General features: G+C 53.5%; 1 protein-coding gene across 1 annotated transcript; it reads right to left on the bottom strand.

Moving 5' to 3' along the window:
- Positions 1-1,118: 1,118 nt before the first annotated feature.
- IGFBP5 (insulin like growth factor binding protein 5) lies at positions 1,119-27,086 on the bottom strand. The gene is made up of 4 exons (XM_049815616.1): positions 25,710-27,086; positions 6,084-6,310; positions 5,798-5,917; positions 1,119-5,389 (listed from the first exon to the last, which is right to left on the bottom strand). The coding sequence occupies exons 1-4, from the start codon at positions 26,038-26,040 to the stop codon at positions 5,258-5,260; spliced, it is 810 nt and encodes a 269-aa protein (XP_049671573.1). The 5' UTR covers positions 26,041-27,086; the 3' UTR covers positions 1,119-5,257.
- Between the last annotated feature and the right edge of the window lie 828 nt (positions 27,087-27,914).

Raw genomic sequence — 27,914 nt, 5'->3', positions numbered from 1 at the left:
CGCCGGCAGGCTCAGCGCGCCGCCTGGTGCTGCCGTGCGGCTCCTGCACTGGGGGGTGCCCGGGGGGAGCGGGGCCACCCTCGTGGGGTGGCATGGGGGGGGTAATGGAGTGGCAACAGGGTGGGGGATACGTTTCAGCACACTCCTGGCCAAAGAAGACGTTTTTGCGTCGCACCCCGCTCTGGGCACATGGGGTGATGCTGGCAGCGGGGGCGGATGGAGGGGACGGGGGGGGGGGCACAGGAGGAGGGACGTAAGGGGGGCTGTGGGGGGATGAAGGCTGATGGCTGTGTGGGTGGAGGGGGAGGCCAGAGCCGGCATCAGGGAGGACACGGGGCAGTGGGAAGGGCCACCGAGGGCTACCACGAGGCATCCGAGGACCACGGTCTGGCTGGGCTGCGCAGGGATGGCGCAGGGATGTTCCCGCACACTGGGACAAATCTCCCTGCTGCCCAGAGGGGTCTGAGGCTCAAGCGTCATGTCCGATAACAAACTGCGGGGCTCAGTTTGGGATAGCAGCTGGGGGCTCAGCATCACCAGTAGCCAGGCGCTCTCTCCCACATAACCCAGTTGCATGCCCCACTGCCACATCCATGCAAAGCAATTACTAAAATAAATAGGGCAGCTCTGCTTTATGGATGCTCTAAACTCAAGCTTGCAATTTTACCGCTGCCTTATTGCTCCAGTATCAAAAGCTCTCCTAAACCGCTGCCGCCACATTACCCCATGACCTGTACCTCCCCCAGCACCCCTATGGGTCTGGCTGGGCCCCCAGGGGCACATTGCAGCCGGCCAGGGGATGCTTGGGGCCGGAGCAGCTCGCTGGCTGGCCCTGGCATGCAGACGCTCCACGAGGGTCAGGCACAAGCTAACTGAATGCATAACTTTATTAAATAAATGCTTTGTCATGAGAAAAGACAAAGATCAAAGAGTAACATAAATTATAAGTTGAATAAATAGTATACAGCAATCTTCACTTTTTAATAAAATGTGAGATTTTTTTTTTTTAAGTACAAAATGCTAAACAGAGCATTAAGCTCTTCTTCCATTGTCAGTTTTTCACAAACTGCTTTTTTTTTTTCCCACCAGTAAGATTATGAGTATTTCTTGTTTACTGGAAAAAAAAAAAACAACAACAAAAACAAAACAAAAAGAAACAACAGAGCTACCGTATGTATGTAAAGCTATAAAAAGCTACCGTAAAATGTGTAGTGAATATTGCTTAAAGATAAAAACCAGGCAGGAAACTCGGAATCTGGTGTGTTTTAACAACTGTGTTACAACGGTGGGTAACGTGCGCAGTGACGTCTGTCCCAGTGGCAGTGGCGGGGGGCTGGTGGGGCTGGGGAGGGGGGGCACAGTAGGCAGGGCTCCTAGCCAGTGCCAGGACAGCGGTCTGGAAGCGAGGTGAACTGTCAGTCGTTAAATATACAATGCTCCGTTTGGGAAAAAAAAAAAAATCAACAACAACAAAAAGAACCCCAACAACAAAAAAGAGAGTTTTCATGGGGAAGGGGGAGAAAAAAGAGAAGGGGGGGGAGAGAGAGCAGAGAAATAGTGCAAAATGCTCTTGTACTAGTGGTTTTCGAAGTCCACTGCAGTACAGACAAGGGGTAGCCCAGCCACCGAGCGCCGCTCCCCAGGGAGATGTGGTGGAAGGGCTGTCTTGACCCCTGCGCCATCCTTGTCCTCTCCTTCCCAACCAGCATCCCGGGTACCGGCGTGGGGTCGGTGCATAGACCATGGCCGGAGACGCCCAAGCCTCACGCCTCTCCCTGATGCACAAATTGCCAGAACTTCCTCATGTGCCTCGACCAACCCCGCTGCTCACCCAGCCCTCCCCAGCTTCCAAATCTGCCCTTTTGGTTTTCTCACCCCAAATGCTGGGTGCTGAGAACAGGAACACCTCGTCACTGCTGCCCCTGGAAGGGGGCCAACCCCTCCTGAATCCGCTCGGGCTCCAACCCCAGTCCTAAATATTAGTGCAGCCTGCAAACAGCCTCATCCTGCCAGGGATGCTCAAGGGAGCGGGTGGCTGGGGGGGGGGTGTGGGTGGTCGGTGCCCCATCCCGGGAGCCAAGGTGGCTTGGGGGGGGCGAGCGTGGTGCAGCCCTCTCCCTGCATCCTCCTCCCCCCAGGTTGGAGGGGATAGGACAGACAGTGCCATCCCACTGCTGGATGTGCAGGGTGGGGAGGGGAGGCTGTGCGGGATTGATTTTGTTGCTCTGGGCTCCTGGGGCCATTGCTTTGTAGGCCGAGGCCAGGGAGGTACCCTGTGTCCCCCTCCCAGTGTCACCATGGTGGCCACGTCATGAGAACGCCACCGGGCCCTGTGAGCTGACCCTCACACTGCAAAAGCACCAGCCCCAAAAGTTAAGGTCTGTGGGGAGCTGCCATCCCTCTGCCCGCTCCCATCCTGCCCCAACGGCACGCCTCCTTTCTCTGCAGCCAAAGGCTTTCAAGTTTTGGGAAATCAAACAACAAAACAAACAAACAAATGAACAAAAAGCAAGAAAGAGGGGGAGAGAAGGGTCCTGGGGAAGGTGGTACTGGCCTATAACAGTCAGGAGGTTTTGCACGAGGACTGGCGAGCGGAGGAGACGGGAGACAGTGGTGACAATGGCGACCTGTGGCCCTTGGGGATGGCACAAGCTCCTCCTCCTCCTCCACCTGCCCCCTTTACCCCATTCTTCACCCCACCTTCACGGCACCATTAACCCACCACCCTGGTCAAACCGACCCTGCTCCATCAGCCCTGCAGAGCCCAGAGGGGTCCCTCCCCCAGCACCCGCTGTGCTCCCCTCCAGCAACACGGGGTCACACTGCTCTGGCAGGTTTTTTGGGGGGGGGCGCAGATCTGCATTTGGTGGCACTCTCCCTTCTTTTCAGCAAGGGAAGACACCTCGCCCCCAGCTCCAAACATGCCCCACCAGGTCTCCATGGAAGTCCATTGGCAAAACTTGCCCCCGCCACAACTCCGAGGGAAATAACTGCGGGGCGTCCAGTCCTGCCCTTGATCAGGGCAAGCGTCCTGGTGGGGGGCCCCACGGGGTGCTCGGGGGAGTGGTGCCATGCCGTGGGAGGCTATGAGGGTGCCTGACTGGTGATGGAGAGGAGCCTCCACCAGACCCCTTGGCGTCAAATCCCCCGTGCCCCATCCCCACTGGTGGGGACCCAGTAGTGCTGCAGACCCCCTTTCCTCTCTGCTTGGCTCCGGGATGCTCAAAGGGGCTTCAGGGGTGCAAGAACCTTCCACCTGAGATCAGCTGTGTCCTCTGACCAGCTCCAGCTGCCATCTCCAGCCGTGGCAGTGGGATATGGTAGCTGGCGGGTGCATGTTTGCCCACTGGGACCACAGCACCCAGTCCCCACAGCTCGCTTTCCTTTCCTTCATTTCCTTTGCTGCAGGATCTCCTCCCAGCGCCAACATCCTGGAGACCCTTGTCATGGGGAAACGAGAGGCAACAGTCCCAAAATCAAATGTAAAAATTAAAACCAACAATAAAGTCAAGAAGGCAGCCGAGGGCTGTCCTAGCATGCCTGAGGCAGTGGGTCTCCGCGGTATGGTGGCTGCTGTCACTCAAGAAGGAGCTGGGTCCCACGTTAAAGGTGAGAGCCCATCACAGGATCTTACTGTAGGTTGGCAGGAATCAGCCGTGGCAATGTGAGCAGTATCCTCAATGCAAAAGGATGGAGACCAGCGTTTTCCTACCCATGGGAAAGGTTATAAACCAGCTTTAACAAAAATCCAAGACAAAACAAAGAGTAGGTTTGGGATATTTTTTCCCCTGGAGCAAACCACTTTTTTGGCTGTGAAAAAAAGAAAAAAAAAAATATCTCCATAGTTGGTCTTCCTCGTGGCAGCAAAGGGTGGTGAAGAGTTTTGGCCCCAATCCCCCTGTTCCCACATAGGGATGCTTCAGTCTGGACGGTGATGGAGTATCTGTGGGGTCAGCTGGGATGCAGCCCTTGGCGTCAGCGGGGCCCTGATCCCGCAGGCACCGATGCTCCTCTGTAACTCTGCTCCCGTGCTTAGTCCAGCAGGTTATTAATGGTTTGGGGTTTTTTTTGGGGGGGAGGCAGCATCTCTCTCCCTGCTTACAGTTAAGCCCTCCAGGTTGCAGGTTTTGAGGCGAAGTTTTGCAAGGAGGAAAAGCCACATCTGTGCACACACACACATGCACATGACAAACACTTCCACACCTGGATGGACAATGGTTAGAGTCCCGCTTGTCCAAAAAGATTTCTGACCTCCCATTTGAGAGGAAACAGATGGAGAAGGGTATCTTTCCTTTTTGGATGATTTCTTTTTTAAGTCCACAAATATTTTTGGGGGAGTATTCATGCTATTGCAGGAGCTGTGTTTCCCTCCCTGGCTCATCTCCAGACACGAAGCCAGCAGTCCCACTCCTCCTCCCAACGTGTCAAAATCTACCTGGATCTGGGGTGTTTGTTTGAGGCTGAAGACAAGTCAGATTGACTCGAGTGAGTCCCAGTGATGTGGGGAGGAGACTCCGGAGGACCGCAGCGAGGAGGGGGATTGCTGGTGGCCACAAGGTTTTCTCTTGAGACCCTTTAGAAAACAACTAGCTAACCCAAAAAAAAAAAAAAAGAAAATTAACCTGCCCAAAACCCATACTGGAAAATCACCAACTCGGAGAGCTTCCTACATCAGGGTGGCTTCTGCTCATGGCAAGGGTGCGTGGGTGGCATTGGGGAGAGGCACGGGGAGGCGCGGGACGGTGGAGTGGCCGCAGCTGGTTTGTCTCTGGCTCTGTCCTTTCCTTGCTGAGTCCTTGTTGTCAAGAGGCTGCTGTAGATTCCGAGTCCTCAGTTTCTTCAGGGTTTGTTTTTCTCTTTTCTCTTCTTTTCCTTTCTTTTCCTTTCTTTTCTTCTCTTTTCTTTTCTTTTCTTTTCTTTTCTTTTCTTTTCTTTGCTTTTCTTTGCTTTTCTTTGCTTTTCTTTGCTTTTCTTTGCTTTTCTTTTCTTCTCTTTTCTTTTTTCTTTCTTTTTCTTTTCTCTTTTTTCCTTTCTTTTCTTTTTGCTTTTCCTTTCTTTACTTCTTTCTTTCCCTTTTGCTTTTTTTCTTTCCTTTCTCTTTTTTCTTTTCCTTCCTTTCTCTTTTTTCTTTTCCTTTCTTTTTTTCTTCTTACATGAGATGAAAGGAATCGGAGTCCCGGGGCACGGGGAGGTGCGGAGGGGAGGGTGGAAGGGAGCCTGGGTAGGTAGTGATGGGGCAGAGGGAGGGGATGCGACTTCACTCCACGTTGCTGCTGTCAAACGCGTGGCACTGCAGGTCTCCGCTCAGGTAGTCAGTCCCTGGCAGCTTCATGCCGTATTTGTCCACGCACCAACACAACCCACGCTTCCGGCCTCGGGAGGGCTTGCACTGGGGAGATACCCAAGGGCAGAGATCAGGAGATGACCTCCAGATGCCGCGTGGCTTCCTCGCACTGGTACCAGGACCAGCCCTGTGCTTTGCCCCTTTCACCCCAGTGATGCAATCCCCTGGGTAGGACCTAGCTCCGGCTCCCCGCTTTCAGCACATCTCCATCCCTGCTGCTACCCCAGCCTGGGGCTCTCTGCCTTCTCCTCCTCCCACACCAGCTCCTTCAGGATGCTTGCCTCAGGCCAGATGGCACTTGCAGCCATCAGCAAGGCCACCCACCACCAACTGTGCCTGGAGATGCTCACAGCAACCCTCCCCACCGGTCCAGTAGAGGAAAAACCTCCATCCTTTCCATCCAGGGCAGCAGACCCTGGATGGGAAGCATCCCTCTGTGGGGCTCTTTCTTACCTGCTTCCTCTTGTAGAAGCCTTTTCGGTCGCAGTTGGGGAGGTGGACGGCACGTGGGACCATCCGCTGGCTGCTCTTGAGCTCCTGCAGGGATGCCTCCATGTGCCTGCGGCAGGGACCCTGCGAGCAGGGAGAAGATGGAGCGTGAGAGGGGGAGCACCCTGCAGCAAGCCTCCAGCTGCAAATGCCCCCAGGTCCCCTGTCCCCCCTCACCGGCACATGCTCCCCAGCGGGCAAAGCCCCCCCACCCGCAGGAGCCCCGCAGAGGGAAGGCGAAGGCACCCACCAGCTCAAACTCTTGCCGGAGCTCAGGGATGACGACGCGGGGGTGCGCCGTGTTCTCCGCCATGCCCACAAACTTGGCCAGCGTCAGCTTCTTTCGGCGGTCCTTCTTCAGGGCCTCAGCCTTGAGCTCGGAGAGGCGCCCGTGCTTGGGCCGGTAGGCCTTGGGTGGGTAGGTCTCCTCTGTCATCTCTGACGTGGTTGGCTCCTCGTGCTCTCGGGACTCCCGTTCTGGAAGGGAAGGGGTACCAAACCGTCAGGTCTCCATGAGCTGACTGGGGCTTTCTTTTGCACAGAGAGCCTCCTGCCTGACTCCAGACGACATCTTTGCACCAGGCGGGACGGGAACAAATGACCAAAGAAATCCCTTTCCCAGCTGCTGCCTACAGCCCTGGCTTTATCCCACTGTGTGGGACCTGGCATGGCTTTTGTGTGACCCCCGAGCTCAGGACAGGAAGACGTCTGAGGGCATGGAGGAGCTGGGAGTCAGGATGGGCTCCTACATATAAAGCCACCATTGTTTGCAGTGTGTCAGCGCAGAAGGACTGGTGGATGGCTTATCCCAAACCCAGAAAGGACCAGATGACGCACAAAATGTGGCAGAGTAGCCCCTCTTTAGCCATGGTGAGAAGCTGAAGTGACAAATTCACACCCCACCATGCCTTGCAGATGCAAGAGCAAAAGCTAGGGATGCTCAAAGATGAGACAACTCCAAAGTCAAGGGCAGTCCCACAGCAAAGCCACCATGTGTTTGGGCAGACTCTTTGGCAGTGATGCCAAAGACACGTCTGACAAGTGCTGGGATCTCCGGGGTCCTCAGTCTGCAGCCCCACACTCACAGGACTGAACCAGCCCCTGTCCGCTGCCACCCACTGAGGAGCTGGCAAAGCCTGGGGTAACGCTGCCGAGCAGTGCTGCCTGACCGTAGCTGCCACCAGTAGTACCGACGACAAGGGAGGAGAGCGTTTAGGCTCTGCTCATGGCAGTCGCCTCCCTATACACCCCCCGGATTGCCCCAGTGTGACCTGTGCCAGCGGGATGCAGTCAGGAGCCCTGCATGGTTATATATAGGAGAGAGCTGGTGACAGTCTAAACTTAGATGACTTGTGACATTTAGTACAGCCACTGGAGTGAAAAAGGGTTATTTCTGGACTAAATCTGAACAGAGTTTAAGGCTCCAGAGGCTCCCAGTCTCCCAGTCCCTGGTTCCCAGCAGCCCTGCGCTCATGCCAGTTTTTTGCTGGGGCCAGCGAGCAGGCATGGGGCAACCCACTGCGGTGGGAGGAAAAGCATCAGAGTGGCTGGAATCCCTCCCTGCAGGGTGTCTCCAGTGACTTCGATGCCAGTGAACCCCGTTCATCCCCTCCTGCAACCCTGTGGTGAAGGTAGCAGGGAACCAATCACAACATCACTGTTGGGACATAAGAAAAAGGCTCAGGATGAAAATAAAAGCGGATAAACACCCCTGAACAAGGCAAACAGGAGTCTCCCTGCAGACTGGCAGCTCCCTGGAGCCCAGATGCACCCCAGGGGTGAGGAGGATGGCTCTGCCCCACCAGGCTGCCCAGGGGTGCCCAGGGGATGCCTGGCAAGAGGGGATGGATGCACTGCTCAGCAGCAGATGGTGGCACTGGCCTGTCACACACAGCCCCAGCTGGGTGGCCTTGGGGGTAGCTGAGGGACAGGCTGGTTGCTGGACCCCCAGGCCTGCCACAGCTACTGGTTTCCTCTTCCTCCTTGCCAAGGCAGACCTGCCCTCTTCCAGCAAAACTGGAAAGTTTTCCACAGCTACTTATTTATTAAAGCAGCATATTTTTTTTTGTCTCTTTGCACAAGAACAGAGCTGGGTCAGCATCCCAGACTCAGCACCTTCCTAACTGCCCACAGCAATGTAAATAATCCCATGCACCATCCCCAGGACTCGCACATATCCCCAGGATGGAATTCTCTTGCCATTTTGCCCCATGATGCTTGTACATTTGGGTTTTTTTTCTTGCTGCAGGACTCAAAGGCCCCCACAGGCTGGGGCTCCTCTATTATAAGGGGGTGACAGATTAAAGGGATAGAGAAGGAATTGATTAAATAGGGAATGATCTTGTCACCCCAGGAAATGACACTGTAGAAGGTGCAGTAGAAGAGCATCCTTTGCCACAAAGATTTTGTGGCAGTTCGAGGTCTGAAAGGAGACTGGAGACATCCACAGTGACTAAGCCCTTCCACGGCAATGAAACACACTGTGACCTGTCCCAGGAATCCCCTCTGGCACCGACTGCCAGGGCTGGATGCAGCAGAGCCAGCGCATCTCCCCAGGCTGCCCCCCAAGGTAATTAAAGGGAGGGGAGGATTCACACCAGTGCAGGCAACCCTACAATAACACAAGAGGGGCACAGCTCATTACCCCTGCAATAACAAACATGAGAGGCACAGCTACCTGGGCAAACCTAAAATAACAAACAAATGGGACAAAGCAATGAGGATTCAGTCAGAAAAACAGCACAGGGTGTCCAGTTCCCAGGACTTGCAGTGCAATGTGTGTTTGCAGCGGCTGAGCCTGCTCAGACAGTCAGCAGCTTCAGCCTCTGCAAACACCTTATTTCTCTGCTTTCTGCAAGCTGCCAGCCAGCCAGAGCGGTCTGGCAGCTGGGGACTAACGTGGAGCCCTTTCGGCAAGGGGACGTGGGACCCACAGGAGCCCAGTGCTCAGCAGATGGAGCCGAGGGCCCAGCATGCATTGAAAGCTGCCCAGTTCCCAGCCTAAGTCCAGTGCTTCCTGCAGGGGCGAAAAAGCACCTGGAACCGACCCCCTTGGCCCTCCCCAGCACACACGGGTCGTATAACAAGGGACGGCTGTGGTGGGACTCGTCCACCATCTGCTACTCAGCAGTGGTGTCTAGTCTGGGTCTTTATTTCCCAGTGAAAACCCCACAGATGCCCTGGAGGGATGCCTTTCCTCCACTCGCTGATGTTTTTGATAGCCTGATTTCCTTCAGCAACAAGGCTGAAGCAGCCCCTGCTCATGCACTCGACTATCTGTTCTCTAATTTGATACTATCAAGACAATTTTCTCAAACTGAAGGGCATAGGTATCTGACACACAAACTCCTGACAAGCTATGGGCAGCTGGTGGGGGACCCTCCTGGTCCCAACGCAAGAGAGAAAGGCAGAGCTGGGGCAGGCGGCACTCACACAGTCCCCCCGCTTTGCGTCCTGGCCAGCTCATCCATATCAACCTGCAGCCACCTGCTGCAGCCAGGACCAGACACCCATGTCAGCATCTCCGGAGCCCCTGCACCCGCCTGTCCATCCTCGCTCACCAGCTCATTCGTTAACCTCCATCTGCCACCCCGGGGCTGGCTCGTGGCAAGCAGCGCTGGCACCGCTGCACTTCTGCTCCCGAAGAGATGCCAGCAGGAGCAATGCCCAGTTTCCCCAAATGAGCCCTAATTGTGGCTGTCTGAGACTCAGGAAGGAGGCTGGAGTTCCTCCTCCCTCACTGTCAGGATCTGGCCCGCCGCACAGCCCCTTCCCGCCTACTCCCCTCCACCTTGCCAACCCGGCGATTGGGTTTCGGACAGGCGGCTATTTGCAGAGGCAGAGCGTGCTGCATCTCCGTATGTCAGCTATGGGCACAAGGCATACACAGGAAGGCCCTACTGACCGTGTCCCCTGGCAGGGGACAGTGGGAAGCAGGAGGTGGCTGGCTTTCACCTCTCCATCCCTTTTCCCCACTCCTCAGGAGGAGGTGACCTCTCAGCGGAGGTCCCAGGCTCGCTGGCCACACAGAAGAATGGCATTGCTGGCCAAAGTGAGGATGTCTGGCTAGTCTGGAGGTGAGACCTGGGCTGTAGCCACCTCAAGGAGATGCTGACACTACAGCCAAGGCAGAAGACTGAACTCGACTCAGAGCCACCCCACGGCTTTGTGTCTGGTCTGATGCTGTGGTGCCCCTGGAGGACCCAGGGAAAGAGGGGTGAGCATCTGGAGATGCTCCCGACACAAGTCAGGCCAGAAGGACTGATGTTGATGTCCTAATTCATGCAGGGTCCCCTGAGCCCGGGGAGGTAGAAAATACCCATAGCGGAGTGTGGGCTGTTTTCTGCCTCAGGGCTGAGGGCTTAGTGCCCTCTCCCCGCTCCAGGCTGGCCAGAGGGAGCTCCCTGGCAGGAGCCATTTTCAACCCTTTCACCCTGCCCCTACAGAAGGGACACGGAGTAGCAAAATACCAGGCACAGTTTCTGGGAAACTGCAAATTGCTCCTGTCCCGCTCCCTGCTGATCTTGACAGACATCACCCAGAGCAGTCTGTGCACCTTCCTGCACCTAGGCCAAAACCCAGCCTGTGTGCTTCTGTACTCCAGACGTTTTGGACACGTGTGAGGTCCCCACAGGGCGTGTGTGTGCATACACATGTGGGTGTGGGGCGTGTGGGAACACCACCTCCCTGCTTGCTGACATTACGGAGAGGAGCAGGAAGCTTGTTCCAAATGGCTAGGAGGCTTGAATTTTCGTAATGCATTTTCATCGGTTTCTGGCAGGAAGGTAGGAAAAGTTATCTATTGACCGCTGCTGCTAATGATCCATGCTTGTTACATCCACAGCCCACTGCTAGAGGACTTGCTGTCCTGTTCAACACCCCCCCCCCCCCCCTCCCGCCCCCAAAGCCACAGTGCACCTAAGAAGGACAAGCACAACCATAGCACAACTTTGTTAAACAGCCCTCTTGATTATTATCATGATTATTATTATTTACAGCATGAGCACTAGCATAATACACCACTTAAGCAGGAAGGTGTTGGAGAAAGACTTAATGGGGAGCTCAGTTAAACCTCTAGCATACGAATGACAGCAAATGTCACTGGTGGAGACCTTGAGAAGTTGCCCTGTCCTTCCTTTGCCCCCATACTCAGCCATCTCTGTTTAGAGGTGCTCATTGCAAGATGGAAATTAAGGCTTACATTGCCCAAGGCTGAAACATTGCTGCTTAGAGAGCAGTGTCTCCCACTATACAGCACAGTGCAACAGTGCACAACGTCTCTGCTTTCCACCAGAGGAGGATTTACCCCCAGGATGAAGAGCTACCGCCAAGTATTCCCAGGAAGAAAATATCCTCAGCTGCAGGACTCCATGAGTGAACCCCCACCCTGCTTTTCCAACAGGCTCCTTGTGATTTTGGGCCTTGGTGGCAGCTGTCTCTGGAGGACCCCAGTTTCTGTCCCATTGCCGCTTACAACAATGTGGCATTTTCCAAACCTAGCTAGGTGATCTCTGACACCTTGGCTGTCTTTTTGGGGGAGAGGGACAACTTTTTGGGATCAGACACCTAGGCAGCCAATGCTGGCAACAGAAAAGGGGAAAAATTTATGGGAGAGGCTGGGGGAGAGAGGGAGGGATTTTTCTGCAGTTCCTATCAATCAGGACCCCGAAGTGCTACTCAGAGCCAGATCTGGACATTCCCTCAAAGCTTCACCCATAACAACACCTCTCCGGCACAAACAGCTGCAGACTGCTATCTACGGCGGCTCCATTATCTGCCCAGCCCCAAGCTGGCTTCTTACATCTTCCTGCTGGACTTTACACGCACACGCAGGCAAAGGCAATGATTGCTGAAATCAATGTTTGTCTTCTTCCCTGTACCTGCCGAAGGGACGGGATCCTCCCACTCCTCCTTCCTCCCCTATCCTTTATGGTACTGGTTCTTGCTGGGCAATGCAAAACAGCTTCCCTGGGCACCCTGTGGCTGGGAGAGAAGGAACATCGGTGCTGTCCCTGAAAACAGCTTTTGCACTTGTAAATCGTGTTAGAGATGTACCCATTTTTCTTCAGATTGGCTGTTATACAGGAAGCCTGTGCTCAGGTCCCTGGCTGGTAAAAACCCCCATCATGCATTTCCCCCAGCTGCCCTCCCCACTTGTCCTCACTCCAGAGGAGGGGACGTGCCTCACCTACACCAAAACCTCTTGGGATGGAGGCAAGTTCCTCCCCAGCCTGGACTTACACCTGTGGCCATGACGGGAAAATAAAACTCCCTCCCTCCTGGTCAGCACAGAGGGACAGCTGCTGCGTTTGCATTCTTGAAATGCAGGCAGGGAAGGGATGCGGAGCGAGGAGGGTCATCTCATCTCGCGCCCTTTGGCAGCTGGAGAGCACAACTGAGCAAAAGCATTCCTGAGCTCCCCAGAGGCTGCCGGGATCAGCCCAGACAGAAGGGAGCTTTCACTGCCCTAATGAAGAACAGCTCGTTTATGTTCCCGTCACAGGCACAAGCGCCCAGTGTGGCGGTGAGCGACCCCCAGCCCCTCGTCACAGCTCCGCGGGGGTGGGCAGCGGAGCTGGCTCAGAGGCGATGCCCAGGGCCAGAGTCACTGCTCCAGACCACCGCCCCGGTGAAGTCAGGCGGTGATCTCAGGCGGCCGCCCAGCCTGAGGCCGTCTGGCACCCACCGGAGGAGGAGCAGCCAGGGCCGGGGATGCAGGCTCCAGCCAGTCCCTCCGCTAGCCCAGGGCGTTGGCTGCGGGAGAGCCAGCTGCAATGTGCCTTGGACTTCCGACGAACTTTTGTGCTTTGGTGGGGACTCGACGGCAGGCCGGCGCGGCCGGTCTGGAGGGGACTGGCAAGGGAGCGTGCTGGTGATGCTCGCGGGCGATGACAGCCTGGGAGGAGACACCACACGCCGAGAAGGACAGAAAAACAGCCGCCGTGCTTGGACTGCCACCCCACCTCCCCCAAGTCCCAGCGATCTGGAACAGGCATTTACGACAGATCTGTGTTAAGTAATGCCCGTCTGCTAACACAGAGGTGTTGGGGCTTCGCTGGATGGCTCGACTCCATGTCTAAGTCATTGCAGAGATGCTGCACCCTCCAAATTGTGACCAGCCCCATCATTTGGCTTGGGCACCGATTTTAGGGTGGAACGACATATCTCTGGAGGCACCAGTCTCTCCTCCTGTGACTCCAGTGGTCTCCCTTAGGCCTCCAAAGGTGTGAAGTTAAGAAAGATAAATCCCCCCATCTCTTCAGTACTGGTCCCCTTGCAGCCTGTGGTGCAGCTCTCATTGCCGGCAGTGCCAAACTGTTTTATAGGCACGGGAGCAGCGGTAAGAAAACCCAGACCCTATTTCCTTCACTGGGAATTAGGTACCTCAATGGCTGCTGAAGGCAGCAAATCACCTTTGTGATTTGCAGGGTGTGGAAGGAAGTCTTTAGCAGCCAAAGCATCATGGAGCACCCACAAAAACACCCACTCTGCCCCACCATGCCGAGTCCCCTACCAAAGACATATGATCAGAGTCCAAATAGTCCATGGCCCAAAGTCCACACAAGCTTTTGGAAGGGGTGGGTATCTGGGGTATCCCAGTACCTTAAATCCCTGCGACAGCATGGTGAAAGTTGCTGGGACCTCACGGTCTCATCCCACAGAGACACCTTTAAAGAGAAGGGTATGGATCAGTGGGACCAAGCTCAGAGAAGAGATGGAAAAGCAGCCAGGGGGCTGGAAGGACTCAACCCTAGGTTAAGACTTATCTCCATTTTATTAAGCCAAGGCCCAGTAGGATGCTTGGGAACAGCTCAGGAATACCAGAAGAGCCTTGGAGAGCGGGGATGGATGGCAGAGAGATGTGCTATACTGTGGCCTTTTTTTTTCAAGTTATTGTTTGGGCTTTTCTGAACTAGCCTGGAAGACCAGCTCTTTCTCAGGAGATTTGTGTCTCCTCAGCAGAAACCTGTGGATGCACATTCTGCTGCATCAGCCAGGGCTCACCTGCGGAGCATGAATATCAGGTGCTTGGGCTGCCCCCAGGTTCACAAAGGATTCATGGGAAAGGGAGATCATTGGTCTGATGACCTCAGTGTTCTCATACAGAGCTGATGGGGGAGAAATGCAGCTCAGCATGTGGGAAAGGAGCTCTCAAGGGAACTAGTTCATGTTTTGGTCTGCTCTGGAAGTGCAGGGCCTATCTGTAGGAACGGATCTCTGGGTCAGCACCACTTCTCCGCAGTGCCAGCGAGTGCCACAGAGGTGGGAGAGGTATGGCTATGGGAACTTGAACCGTAAGGAAGGATTTGCGTTGCTGTGTGCCAAATGATACTTTTCCTGAGCTGCCCTTCCTTGCTGCAGCCGCAAAATAAAAGTCCCTGGGAGCAACTCTCTAGAGCATGGAGAAAAGCAGGTTTAGAGATGGGGATCTCCATGACGTAAGCTCCTTCCCTACACGTTGCTAGCTGTTAGTTCAGCAGGCTTCAACCATCTATGCTGTGCTGGAAGAGCCAAGTCTGGGCACCAGCTGGAGGATTGGGCTGGTTCTGACCTGGGATGTACAAGCAAGGACGGCAGCTCACTGTTGTCTTTGGCCTGTCTCTTTCTCTCTGGAGAGCTCCTAAATCAGGCTACAATCCATTCTCAACAGAGGCTTGGGAGCTAGCAATGCATATACAGGACACACCAAGTTCAGGTGAGGGTCTCGGCCTGTGGTGGACAGGCAGTGTGGCCAGAGACTTGGGGTTCCCAGCAACAACCATTTCAGTGCAAGAGGGAACCCAAAATGTCTAACCAGTAAAAGAGTTGGGAAACTTTCCAGAGTTTCTCCCTCTGGGAAGATGATGAACAAACATCCATCCTTTACGATTAAATGATGCCGACGTGCGCCATCTTGCAAAATTGCAGGCACTCTGTTTCTAGATAGCTGCTTGCATAAGCCTGACATTTCCTGAACAAAGTTATCTTCCAGGGAACTGAATTGGCAAGTGGAAGGGAAGGAAGTATTTCAGGATTAGATTTACATCAAAAAGCTCCTGTTGCTGATGCACTGATGATAGGAAGATAAAACATATTTCCTTCATATCATCTGGAGACTACAGATGTTTCCCATTCCATATGCTGAAACTGCAGAAGAAGCTGAGAGCTGAATTGAAGAATAAAACCCAGAGAAATCAAAATAAAACATCTTTCAATATCATAGTGACCAAGACTTATTCTTCCTTCCTGGAAAGGATGAAATCATTCAGTCTTTCTCAGTCTTGCATCTTTTCCAACAAAGCCACCCTAGTGGCAGATTCCATCGCCTGTAATAAAGGTGGCAAAAAACCCACCCAGCTGCCAAGGAACTAAGAGCAGAAAAGAGCAAAGAAGGAAAACTCAGGGAAGAAGATTGCATGACAGTCTCTGCCTAACTGACAGTAAAGGTGAGGAAAATCTAAAGTAGCTCCTGATAAGCATAATTTAATTGTTTACCAGCAGTTTCTCTGTGGGGTTTATCTGTGGCAGAAAGACGGAAAAAAACCTTCCTAGAAAACAAACACATTTTCAGGTCTTCTGAATGAAAATAAAAGGGTTTGAACCACTCATCTGGCCACCAGGTGGGAAGGGATCACCTGAAAAAAAGTCTTGCTGTGTCTTTAGGAATGGAGGTGTGATGGGTTGGAAGAGAAGCCTAAGAGCATCCATCAACTATCATTATTGTATGAGAAAGAAGGGCACAAGGAGGAATTTTTTGGATGGAGTTAGCTCAACAGCAGCAGTGGAAGAAATGACACCAGGGAGGAAGAGTAGGTAGCTTTGCCCCCTTGGACTATGTGGGACCCGTCTCCAAAACTCAGCTGAAGGCAGGTGTCAATATACATAAGATGTCAAGAAACCTGGGCTTGAAAGCAGGATGCTGCCAGGATGCTGCTACTCTTGATCACTGAAACCCAAACATGACAAATCATAGTAGAGCCAGGTGCTAAGAAGGCCTTAGAAAGAGAACCGTAACCAAGAAGAGTGTTGCTGGCAGCCATCAAAAGCTGGGATGTCACTGTGGATATTGTAGCGTTTTACCCTGAGAACAACATGCAATTAAGAGGAAACCTCTCTATTAAAGGAGATGATCCCGAGAAGAGGATGTCCTACCAGAGATGTAGCCGCTACAGTTCATGCTAAGCTCTCTGGCCTGCTTATAGATGAAGGTGGCTTTTGCCTTTTAGTCAGGGTTTTGAATCTGATTTAGTTTCATACTGAGCAGAAGCTTTTAACAACTGGCCTACTGAAACTGAATCTGGGAGAGGCTGCTCCCACTGGAGGCTGGTGGTCTCCATCACAAGATCCATCCTCGCTTATGTTATTGAGGGTGTCCGTCAGCCTCAACAGCAGCCAGTTAACTGGAAGAGCCAAGAAAGCCAAACCCTTTGCCCGCCCCAGAGAAAGAGGTGAAGGCACATCAGGTGGAGTCTGGAGATGCACCTGTGTCAGGCGCTAGATGAGAACTGCTCCAACACCACAAGTATTTCAGGCGTGCAACTGTGATTGCAGCCTCCAGCCTAGCCTGGATTAATTTCTAGGCCTTCAGCCTGACTTTCACAGCTCTGCCTTAAACCAGATGGAAAAGATCTGTGAGATCATCCATTGCTCATCTCTGTGTCAGCACCAGATGACACATCATCACATGTACTGTCCAACCTGACTTTTACAAGCTCCGAGTGATGAGATTTCCACCTCTGCCCTCAGGACTCTCTTCTACTTTCTTAATGGCTCCTTCTCTCAGAAAGCCTTTGCCTGGGGTAGGCCTGGCCATTATTTAATCTCTCAGTCCACCTAAGTAGTCCCACAAAAAAGTACCAGAAGTTTGATGTTCACACTCTGACAATATTGATAAGCAGAAACTTGCCCAAGCTTGATCCTAACGGATCACTCTTGCCTCTCCTAGCCATCTCCCTCCTTGCACTGTACCATTGCATACACTAACCAAACCCCTTTGGTCCCACACCATACAAAGACGCTTTTCAATGTTAAAAAAATATCACGGGTCCCTTGATGGAGCAAAGGGTACAGATCTCAATTTTGGAGTCTGAAACTCCAAGAAAGACAGCTGATCACCCTTTGCCACAGGTCCGTGTCCTGGTTTCAGCTGGGATAGAGTTAATTTTCTTTCTAGTAGCTGGTATAGTGTTATGTTTTGGGTTCAGTATGAGAATAATGTTGATAACACACTGACTTTTTCAGTTGTTGCCAAGTAGTGTTTAGACTAAATCAAGGATTTTTTAGCTTCTCGTGCCCAGCCAGCAAGAAGGCTGGATGGGCACTATAAGTTGAGAGGGGACACAGCCAGGACAGCTGACCCAAAGTGGCTGACCCAAAGTGGCCAATGGGCTATTCCATACTATGTGATGCCATGTCTGGTATATAAACCGGGGAGGAGTTGGCCTGGGGCAGTTGGGGATCACTGCTTGGGAATTAACTGGGCATTGGTCATCAAGTGGTGAGGAATTGCATTGTGCATCACTTGTTTTGTATATTCCAATCCTTTCATTATTACTGTCATTTTATTATTGTTGTTGCTATCATTATTAGTTTCTTCCTTTCTGTTCTACTAAACTGTTCTTATCGCAACCCACAAGTTTTACCTTTTTTTTTCTGGATTCTCTCCCCATCCCACTGGGTAGGGGGAGTGAGTGAGCGGCTGCATGGTGCTTAGTAACCGGTTAAACCACGACAGTCCAGAGCCTTTCTGGATTGATAAAATCCCTGTTGCACTTCCTTGTTTTTCCTGCAACCTCAAGCTGCCTCTGCTATTACAAAACCAAATAACTGAATACTGAAATGCTTATGACATGATGTGGTAAAATTTCACCCATTTCTGCTATTTCTTCAGGAAAGCAGGAGTCACAAGTGAAAGTAAAGTGACTGTATGTCACTTAGTGTTTAGACATTATTAAGATGTATTAAGACATACATGTGGCTGGCGGCACCATAATTGACTGTTGGACAGGTATAAGACATGCAGTCCCTCCCTAATAGAACTTCTTTTCTTTTCCAGCATCTCCTTTAAATTAAAAAGTGAAAGCCAGGTTCCATAGTTGTTCACTGGCTTATTTAATTACTAGATCTTCATCATTAGTCCAATGCATAACATCTGATTTCTTAGGCATGAATAATAAACGGTCTGTTGATTTAATTGTCTTCCAAGGGTGAATCCCATGTGCATTTAGAAAAATAAAGTATTTCTACTGGTTTTCTACAAAAAGAATTATGTCTATTGGCCAACTTTTCCCCCAAAGTTACCTTTAACATACATTCCCTCTCTTGTTTAGCTAGGGGATCATTTCCTTAAGTATCTGTCAGGATTACCTTCTTGCCCTTAAATAGCAACCAGACCAGTTACCTCCATCAACATAACAATTATCTCCATCAGTGAGACAGCTGTGTCCATCCAACAAGCAAACAAACCAAACTGCAATAACAGCCCTCAAGGCAGGCAGCTGCTAAGAGCTTTCCAATCCTACTGAAGCCAACAGTGTCTTCAGCTTTGGCCTCAGAGTCCTTCCAGGACTGAGGTAGCTGTCTCCCATGAAGAGGATTAGGTGCTTGAAAGCCTGTGATACTCTGGGCCTAGCAAAAAGGTGCTCAGCATCTTGCAGGATCAAGCCCTGCCAAGCTAATAGGGAATGATGTACCAGTTTGCTGTGGGGGGTATTTACTCCCCATTTCCACATTCTGTGTGAAAGAGGCAGTATCAAAAGGGTGGAGGCACAGGGAAAAATGATGGGAATATCAGAGGGGTCTGGAGAATGAGGGCAATAGTGAGAGCAAGGCTTTATGCAAACACACAGAAGTGCCCACTGACTCCACAGGCATAAATTTAAGATGCCTCCTCTCGAGTTTTAGCCTGTTGACCAGAGCCTCCCTGCAGCCAGGGAGGCTTGGACCTTCCTGCAGCCATAGTTTAAGGCAGGTGTGGTCTTGCAGCCAGAAGCTGATGGTTAGTTAGCGCACTTCTCCTGGAAACATAAACAGACAGGAGGTCCACCAAAACATGCTGAGAAATTGCTTCCTTAAGAGCAAATTTTCCTGCATCAAACCACCAAGAGTCCCGAAATTCTGCAAACACACTACACTGGCTTCTGCTGGGATTAACGGCAAGCCATGGCTTGACACAAATACCAGGAGGACCCCTCTGATCACTAGCATCAAAGACCCACCTCAAAACCAACATCTTGCTGAGAGTTGCCTTGGCTACCCAGCTGAAGGAATAGACGGTGTCTTGCGGGGGTTGAGTGGTGAGAGGATGGGGGATTTCACTCCTTCATCACCAGGTGTGACGTGGCCCTTCCTGGATGGGCAGAGGCATCAAGCATGACCCGTGCCCAGTGATCTCAGTTGGGCAGCTCCCCTGGGTCTGGGAGTGTGGGCACAGCTGCCACGCCACTCCGTGACCCACAGGCAGCCCTGCACATCACCCCAGGGAGACCTGGCATGGAGGCTCTCACTAAATGGGCCTGGGGGGTCCAGGTCTTAAGGATTGCAGCATGTAGGCTGGGGTTCCCTCTCCTCCTCGCCAGCAAAGCCTCCTTGTGCTTTTAGCTACACCCGTCCTGAGGATAATCAGATAATATCTATCTTTTTACCTGTAGAAAATCTCCTTACAAATGACTAGGTGGTTATTATGCTGGCTGCCAGTGAGTTCACGCAGGCCAAACTCTTCGGGTCATCTTTGACCTCTGCATGCACCATGTCCTCAAGTCCTGCTGCCTCCTCCTCCTCAGTGCTGGAGGTTGTTTCTCCTGCCCTCAGCTCGCCACATTTCAGCAAATTTGCCATCTTTTCCCAATTCAGTTCTTCTTTCCCACTTTCCCAAAAGCCAGTTGTTGCTGCCTGGGCAAACAGAAGTTTGCAGGGCCCCAGCACACTCAGTGCCCCTGGCACCATGTCCTCTACCAATGCCACCAGGCACCACTGCCCCCCGCACGTGCCCTCCAGCCCCCGACATGCGGCAGGAGGATCGTCGTCCCTCTGGAAGCCACAACCAATCCGCACCTTCACTGGGATATCTCTCAGGGTATTTAACTAACGTAGACTTAGTCCATCCAGAAGATACAACCCACCTCCAAACATGGAGGGGGTGAGTTTGGATCCACACAGCTGGCTGGGAGGAATATCTTGCCTCTATCTCCTTCCTTGCCTCCTCTTGTTTGATATGCTTACCTCCTGCACCTCATTTCTCAGCCCTCAGTGGGAGGATAGGGTAGGCTGGTCTGTACGCCAATATCTGATCTTGACGGCAAAATACCAATGTGCCAGTCATAAGCAGAACTACTGCACCTAAGAGAGGTTTGTGTGTGCTGCCTAGAAACCATTCTTCCCCCAGAGACAAAAATGCTCCATGTGTGTGTCTGCACACATTAAATGTTTGTGCAGGCGTGTGTGGGCGTGTGAATATGGGTACATGTGTGTGTATGCTCACATGCATATCTTCCTCGTGCACATTAATCCTGCTGCTCTGCAGCCCACATCGAGGGGCAGGTGTGTTCCTGCCAAATTCCGCTTTTATTTATCTCCGACCTTGAATTTGCACTACTAAGTGCTTGGTAAGAAATAGGCAGGATTTGCTGTGCCGTGGGCCCTTTTATCTCCCCTGTGACTTAGCACAGGTGAAACGAGCTGCAACTGTTCTTAGCGGCTCGCCACACTGAGCAGAGGAGGACGAGCCCCGGAGGGGCTGAGGTTCCTGCCCCCCTTCCCAGACTGCTCCCAGGCTTTCCATTTTGGGTGAAGAGCGCTGGGAACCACCACCACTATAACAGCTCTCGCAGCTGCTCCTACTTCTGCGACGCCTTTCGATCCAGCGTGGGTAAAACTTCCAGCGGACGTTAGGAGGAAGCAGAGCACCACGCTCTGTGCGAGACAGCGCCCGCTCGCTGCTTATCCTCCTCTCCTTCCTCCCCGGCTGCCCTGACACGCGTGTGCCAAACTACATGACCAAGAGAAACCAGGAGCTGTCCCAAAGCTGGCGCAAAACGTACCCGAGCTCTCCTACCCCTCTCTTCCGAGCCTGACGGGACAACTCAGCCCGCAGTCATGCAAACACTTCCAGTCGCACACAACTGCGCTCACGCCACCGACGTGCCAAAGCCACGACGGTCATCTGGGCACAGGATGCTGGTGCTTAAATATCGACACGAGGAGGCACACAGCCTTCTTCCAACATCCCTCAGGTTTGCAGAGGCTCCTGTTTAAGGCCAGTCCCCGATCTCCGCTGCAGCGGTACACGCTCTGAAGGGGCTCCCTTCGTTCACCTGGAGCGGGTCCAGGCTGACAGCGCTGCACGGGAGCTTGGGACCAGCTCTATCACTCACGCATGCACTCACACACGCATAGAGCCACGTCTTTTCTCCGGTGAACTCTGCTGGCACCCAGAAGGAATTTCATTTGTATCAACTACTTAATATTCTCTCTCCTTCCTTAGAAACCAGACTGCCGAAAAATCTTTCCAGCCAAGGCCCCTCCTTTCCTGTTTGAACCACCCCATCCCTCCCTCCCCCATACACACACACCGCAGAAACCTGGCTCTCTTGCTGGCACCTGATGGATTTCACCCTCTTCTTTTTTTTTTTTTTTTTTTTTTAATATATTGTTATTGTTGTTGAAACTTCAGATCAAAAGAAAAATGGAGATTTTCCCGTTTTGGATCCGAGGCTTTGCAGGCCTGTTGCTACTAGCTTTTGCCTTGACAGCTCGGGAGCTGTTTCGCACAAAGGACCTGCCGCTTGCACCCGCCGGGTCCCTCCCCAAGCGACACGTTTGCAGGCTGGCACGTACCAAACCCCACTCCCACAAACCCCTGCCCTAACCCTCACCCTCGCCCCAGACCTTGGCGAAGGGCTGCCCACCTGCCCCGCCGCGTCCCCATCGCTCGCCCCTGAAGCCCCTGCATCCCTGAACGGGGAGCAGAAGAAGAGCACGGGAAGGAGAAACAGGGTAGGGGGGGAATATGTCAGGGAGGGATAAAGGGCTGCACCGAACACGAGCTGCAGGAAACTTGGGCTCAGCAGCACTCCTCCTCCGCCTACTTCCAGCTGACGCAGCAAAGACGATTTTCTTAGGGCTAGTTCTGCAACCCCCGCCTTTCCCCTCCTGGTTATCGTTGGCTCACGGTTTCGTGAGGAAACTTGCCAAGTCTTGCTCGCTTTCTAGAAAGAGAGCAGGAATGAGAGAGGAGAAGGAAATATTTGACAACCTTTGTTTTTCCACGAGCCTTTTTAGGGCAGCAGGCTCCAATCTGTGCCCTCCGCTCCCCGGTGCTTGGCCTGACCTTGCTGTCTCAGCAGGAAGAAGTCTGGTGGGAGCACAGGGGGAGAAAAATGGAAAGACGTGGTGTATTTCAAAGGAAACCTAAACAAAACAGAGAAAATCCAGATTCCTGCAGCCTGTGCCATAAATGAAGCTCATTCATGGTTTTTTACCAGGAACAGTCAATTACAGCCGTAATGTTTGGCTTTCGGTAGAGGACAGTGTCTGACTGTTGTGCCAGGAAGGACTAACAGAGACCGTCCCGTCAGTACCTACACATCCGTGTACTTAAAACGAGCCTTAGCAAAGCCCTTTAATCCCACACTTGCTTTCATTTCCGACCTCTCAGCAAACCAGGAGCACATTCTGCCCAGTAGCTCCAGCGTTTCTCAGCACTGCTGTGCCCAGCTTACAGATGAGGAAACTGAGGCACGGTACCCAGCAGCATCTCGCCCCCAGGCAAGACATCTCTGGTCTACAGGAGAGCCAAGCCTGGCCTCCCAGGCTTGGGCTCTTATAATACCGCTTGCTGCATCTCCACCTCGACTATAAGGAGGAAAGCATCTGCGATTTTAAGCTCAGCCAGCGCAAGAGCAGAAATAGATAGAAAAGCAGTTTGATCTAGTCCTCGCTGCTGTCACATAGTTTATTTTGCAGAGTGCTGATTCTTTCTCAGTGGTTCGCAGCTCAGGGCCAATTTTGGTCATTGACAGATCAGAGGGCCAGGCCAGCTTCCCTAGCACACGGTCCCTGCACTGCTGGCCAAACTGGCAGAGGCCAGAAAGTTCAAGTCAAACTTAATTTCTTTCCTTGCCCTGTTGCTTAGAAACACGCCTATGAAAATATACTTTGTTCTCACACGCTACCACTCGAATGCCAAGAGAGTTTTTTCCCTCCCTGTCCTCAGGAATTCCTGATTTATTTTTTATTTCTTTTTTGCAATCGTGCAAATCTCAAGAGGAGCCTGCCGGTCTCCCGCGGCTTCTTGCAGCAGCTTTTCCGATCCAGGCTCATCTCCCGGCTGCGAACAAAACCTGTCGAAAAGAGCCCCCTGCGGCGCTCGGGGAGTCCAAACTGGAAGTGCAGGTAACGCCAAGGGGTTGGTTTTGCAACAAACCTGCAAGCTCTTTCCTATCCCTCTCCTTGTTCATTCAACGGGTGCTCCCTATCCCAAGAAAACCAGAAGCAGCGATATTACAAGGGGACCGGCCAAAGTTTCAGGCAAAGCACCTGCTGACGGACCAGCTTCCTTGGGAAGAGCGAGGCAGGTGGAACAAGAGGAGATTCAAGCGGGGAGACAAGTGCCAAAGCTTTTCTGGGGGCCTTTGGTCTGCATGGGGCACCCTCACCATGGGCATGAGGATCGGCCCCGCTCTCCCAGCTGCCGCTGGGTTTCAGCTGCATAGCTCTGCCTTCCCGACCACACCGCCTGCCCCTGGCCGCGCACACATACGCGCAGAGTAAATAAACACCGGGGATGACGCGCTCCGGGATACTTCGCATAGCTCCACTGCCAGCGGGTTATTGCCCAGCTTCCTGGGCTCCACGGCAGGAACGTGGCTCCTGGCTTCACCCGCAGCTCCCTGCGCAGGTCCCCTCCCAGCCCTCACCCCTTCCAGCTCCCCTTCAAAAAACCAAGCTCAGCTTTGCTGTTTCTGGCTGATTTTAAGGAAGTTTGGACATTTGTTGTCATTTGAGGGAGGGGGGAGGTTATACACACGGAATTTGGTTTTGCTGTGAAGGATGGAGCATAGCAACACAACCACTGCCTGCAAGCAGCAAAGGGGAAAAATAATAAAAGCATCAAGATTTATTAGGTGCTAGGAAGGAGAAATGGATTCCCATTGCGTGGGTATAAGCAGAAGCTTGCTAACAAGCAAAAATGACTTCTTCATGGGCCAAAAAAAAGTGGGGGGCCTGTTTCTGGGGTATTTTTGCCAAGTGGTTCCCCGGTCCCCTGGACATACAGACACCCTCCCTGCCTCCCCTTCACACTGTGGCAGAAATACAGATGTATTTGGAGGAGTACAGGGAAAGTGTGTTTGCACAAGCTACACGATCCAGAAATGGGAGTTAAATGAGTGCCAAAGTAAAGGAGCACTTTCTTTCGTGCTTTTGTCACGTGCAAGGTGCAAACATTTCAGAAGCTTGGCTTTTTGCACTGGTGCTACCATGCCAGCCTTCATGCTTGCTTTTAACCTATTCTTCATGGTTCTTAGCAACACCATCATCATTTTTTGCAGTTGCAGATTCCCTGTCCCTAATGCACCTGCTCCCCTCACCTCCCTGGGCTAAACCCCGTTGCCCAACAAAGACGTCCAGCAGCGGGCAGCCAGGAGGAGCAGGCTGCAACGATTTCAGGGAGAAAGTGGGAGGCTGAGCAACAAACCCCAGGGTGGCTGAGGACGTTGGGGATGGGGCAGACGGTTGCAAGGAGGTGCCCTGCCCTCCCCTGTACCTCAAGCTGCAGAGGCCAGCTCGGGCCCCAGAGCAAGGTGGAGGATATGGTGAGGGAAAGGGGTCAGGGAGAGGGTGAAGAAAGGGATGCAGGAAAGATGGAAGGGATGCAACTGGGGAAGGACTGGGATGCAGCTGTGGCTAAGAGGGTGCATCTGGGAGGTGGGGGAAGACAAGCTTTCCATTGGGGATGGGACAACCCCGAGGTGATGATGGAAGGGAGGGTGAGGACGACTGTGAGATGATGCAACAGGAGGTTCGCCCAGGGCATGGATGGAAAGCAGGATGGGAAAAGCAGCGGGGGGCATGGAAGAACAGCTAGGGGGATGGAAGAGTACCCGCAAAGATGGAAAAGCAGCTGGGGGGGATGGAAGAGCAGCCAGAAAGACGGAAAAGCAACTGGGGGTGGGGGAGGTGGGTGGAAGAGCAGCCGGAAAGATGGAAAAGTAGCTGGAAAGGTGGAAAAGCAATAGGGGGATGGCAGAGCAGCCAGGGGAAGTGGTGGTGGTGGAGAAGCAGCAACCAGGGGCTTGGAAAAGCTGCCGGTGGAGGGGGTGGGGAGGGGAAGGAACAGGGAAATAGCTGGAAAGATGGAAAAGCAGCCGGGGCGTGTGTATGTGTCTGTGAGAGAGATAAAAATCAGGCAGAAGGATGTAAAAGTAGCCAGAAAGATGGAAAAGCAGCTGGTGGTGGTGGAGGGGAATGGAAGAGCAGCCGGGAAGGCAGAAAAGCACACCGCGGGGGAGGGGGGGATGGAAGAGCGGCTGAGGAGGGTGGGGATGGAAAAGCGGGCGGAAAGATGGCAAAGTGGCCGGGAAGGAGGAAAAAGCAAGCGGGGGCACGGGAGGGCACCTGGAAGATGGAAAATCAGCCGGAAGGATGGGAAAGCAGCCGGGGGGGGGGACAGGGAAGAGCAGCCAGTGGGAGGGAGCAGAAAAGCGGGCGGAAAGAGCGAAAGGGAGCCGGAAAGGCAGAAAAGCAAGCGGAGGGGCATGGGAGAGCCCCCGGAAAGAGGGAAAAGGCAGCCGGGAGACGGCGGCGGGGTGGGAACGGCAGTCGGAGAGATGGCAAAGGAGCCGGCGAGGCGGAGAAGCACCCGGGCAGGAGGCGGGTGGGAGAAGCGAGGGTCACTCACCGGCCTTGGCTTGCTCGCGGTAGCTCTTCTCGCTGAGGCAGACGGCCGTGCCGTGGAGCAGGGCGTGCAGCGGCTTCTCCTCGCCCTGGCGCGGGAGGCAGCGGAGCCCGCGGGCGCAGCGCTCGGTGTAGACGCCGCAGGGCTGGCCGGCGGGCAGGGCGCAGGTGAGGCAGCAGCCGCAGCCCGGCTCCTTCACCAGCTCGCAGCCCAGCGGCGGCGGCGGGCAGAGCGACAGCGCCTTGCCGTCGCAGGGCTCGCACTGCACGAAGGAGCCCAGGCACCGCGACAGCCCCGGGCAGGCGCCCAGCAGCACCAGGAGCCGCAGCAGCATCGCGGCGGGGATGCTGCGGGACGGGGCGCGGGGGGCTGCCGCCGGCGGGGGGCGGGGGGGGGGGGGGGGCGGGCGGGCGGCGCTTGCTTTCCGCTTGCCCCTTCGGGGGGAAAAAAAAAAAAAATTAAAAAAAAATCAAAAAGGAAAAGGGGAGGAAAGCGCAGCCCCTGCTTGCAGGCGCCCCGCTCCGGGGTTTATTCTCGGGGTGCGAGACCTTCCTGCTTTGCTTTTGGCGTTAGGAAGGGGGGGGAGGGGGTGTCTAGGTTTGCTTTTTTGTCTTTTTGTTTGTTTGTTTCCTTTTTCTCCTTCTTTCAGCTTTTGCTCGCCTCGAAAAGGGGAATTCGCACCGCGATCCGCGGGAGCGCAAAAAGAGAGGGGGAGGGAAGGAGGGGGGGAAAGGGAGAAAAGCCTGCAGGGGTTGCACAGCCTACAGGTTGCAAGGGGAGGCGTGGAAGAGCAGGGGGGTTCGGGGAGGTGGGACGGCGATTTCACACACACGCACACACACACTCTTCCCAAAGGGCTGGGAGGAGGCAGGTTGGGAAGGGAGCAAAGTTCCTTGAAAACCAGTGTCCTGCTATTAATGCATCAAAGCAGTCAAGGGGCGGGGGGGGGGGGGGTGGGGTGGGGAGGGGGAAACGCAGGAGAAGGAAGAGGGGATGCAAAGCTCCCCTTCCCTCTCTCTTCTTCTGCAGGAGGAGAAAAAGTCTCTCCCGACGCAGCGAGCTGCTGGGAAGCTTGGTATGAAGCAAAGTTGTGTTTCGATCGGCTCTGTTCAACCCTCCCGCTTTCCTCTTCCAAGATTTGCAAAGGCAAAAAAAGCGGAGAAAAAAAAAAAAAAAAAGCAAAAAAAAGGCAAAAAAAAAAAAAGGCAAAAAAAAGAAAAAAGTTTTCTGCAAAGTTGGAGTGTTTTGTTGCAAAGTCTGCAGAGGAGCGGTAAAAAACAGGGGGAAGGGGGGAAAAAAAAAAAAAGAGAGAAAAAAAAAATCCACTTTGTAGATCTCCCAACACTTTTCCCCTGGAGAAGTTTCTAAAGAGACTGAATACTGCAGAACAGGCTGTCTTTTAAATAGACTGCCTCTGGCTGCCTGCCAGCCCCTAGCTGCAATTTGAGATCCCAATGACACCTCAGCTTGACTAGGTGCCAGCAGCGCGGGCCCTATCAGTGCACACTCGAGCCGGTGGGGGTGGGGTGCACAGCTTCTGACTTCTGGGCTTCAAACCCCGGGCAGTGATCAAGGATAATATTATGAGGAGAGACAAGGGGGAGGAGGAGGGGGAAGGGGAAGCCGAGGATGGGGAGGGGAGGGGACGGGGGGACGGGGGGGGAAGTTCAGATCTTCGTGGCTTTAGCAAAAGAGAAAAAAAAAAAAAAGAAAAAGAGAAAAGTGCTTGCAATTGGGTTGCACGGCAGCCTGGACTGCAGGGAGTCTGGGAGGGAGAGGTCAGGGCTCTGAGTTCGGGGAGGAGGCGGGGGGATTGAGTTAGCAGGGCCTGATCCTGCGCGCTGTACCCTGTGCTGGTGGGGCAGGGACCCCCATCCGCTGCCCGGGCAGCTGGTGGGCTGGAGACCCTCAGAGCGGGGAGCCGGTGCACACACCTTACCGGTCAGCTCCAAAGGTGAGCGCAGGAGGGAGATGGCTGGATGCACGCCAAGGAGCCGTTCTCGCCCGCCCTGGTCCGGGAAGGAGCCTTTGTGCGTGCAGGGCGCCCAGCTCTCCTCTCCTGCCCCTCTGCCCCTGGGCGAGGTGTAAAACCGCAGCGAGGCTTTGCCCAGTGCCAGGGAGTGCCCCTGACACCCCCAAACAGCAAGGGTTAACGCAGCCGGACAGTGAGCAGGAGGGAGGGCTGGGCTGCTTGTAAGAACTGTGTTA

Source organism: Accipiter gentilis, chromosome 1, assembly GCF_929443795.1.
Source record: "Accipiter gentilis chromosome 1, bAccGen1.1, whole genome shotgun sequence".
Classification (NCBI taxonomy): domain Eukaryota; kingdom Metazoa; phylum Chordata; class Aves; order Accipitriformes; family Accipitridae; genus Astur; species Astur gentilis.
This window is presented reverse-complemented; position numbering and strand designations above follow the sequence as displayed.

Bases quoted from the DNA above. Each gene is read 5' to 3' on its own strand.
- IGFBP5 (XM_049815616.1), bottom strand. From the start codon at position 26,040: ATGCTGCTGCGGCTCCTGGTGCTGCTGGGCGCCTGCCCGGGGCTGTCG. The intron at 6,311-25,709 runs GTGAGTGACCCT...CTTCCCTTCCAG, and splicing joins CCGCGAGCAAGCCAAGGCCG to AACGGGAGTCCCGAGAGCAC. The intron at 5,918-6,083 runs GTGGGTGCCTTC...CCCTGCTCGCAG, and splicing joins TCCGGCAAGAGTTTGAGCTG to GGTCCCTGCCGCAGGCACAT.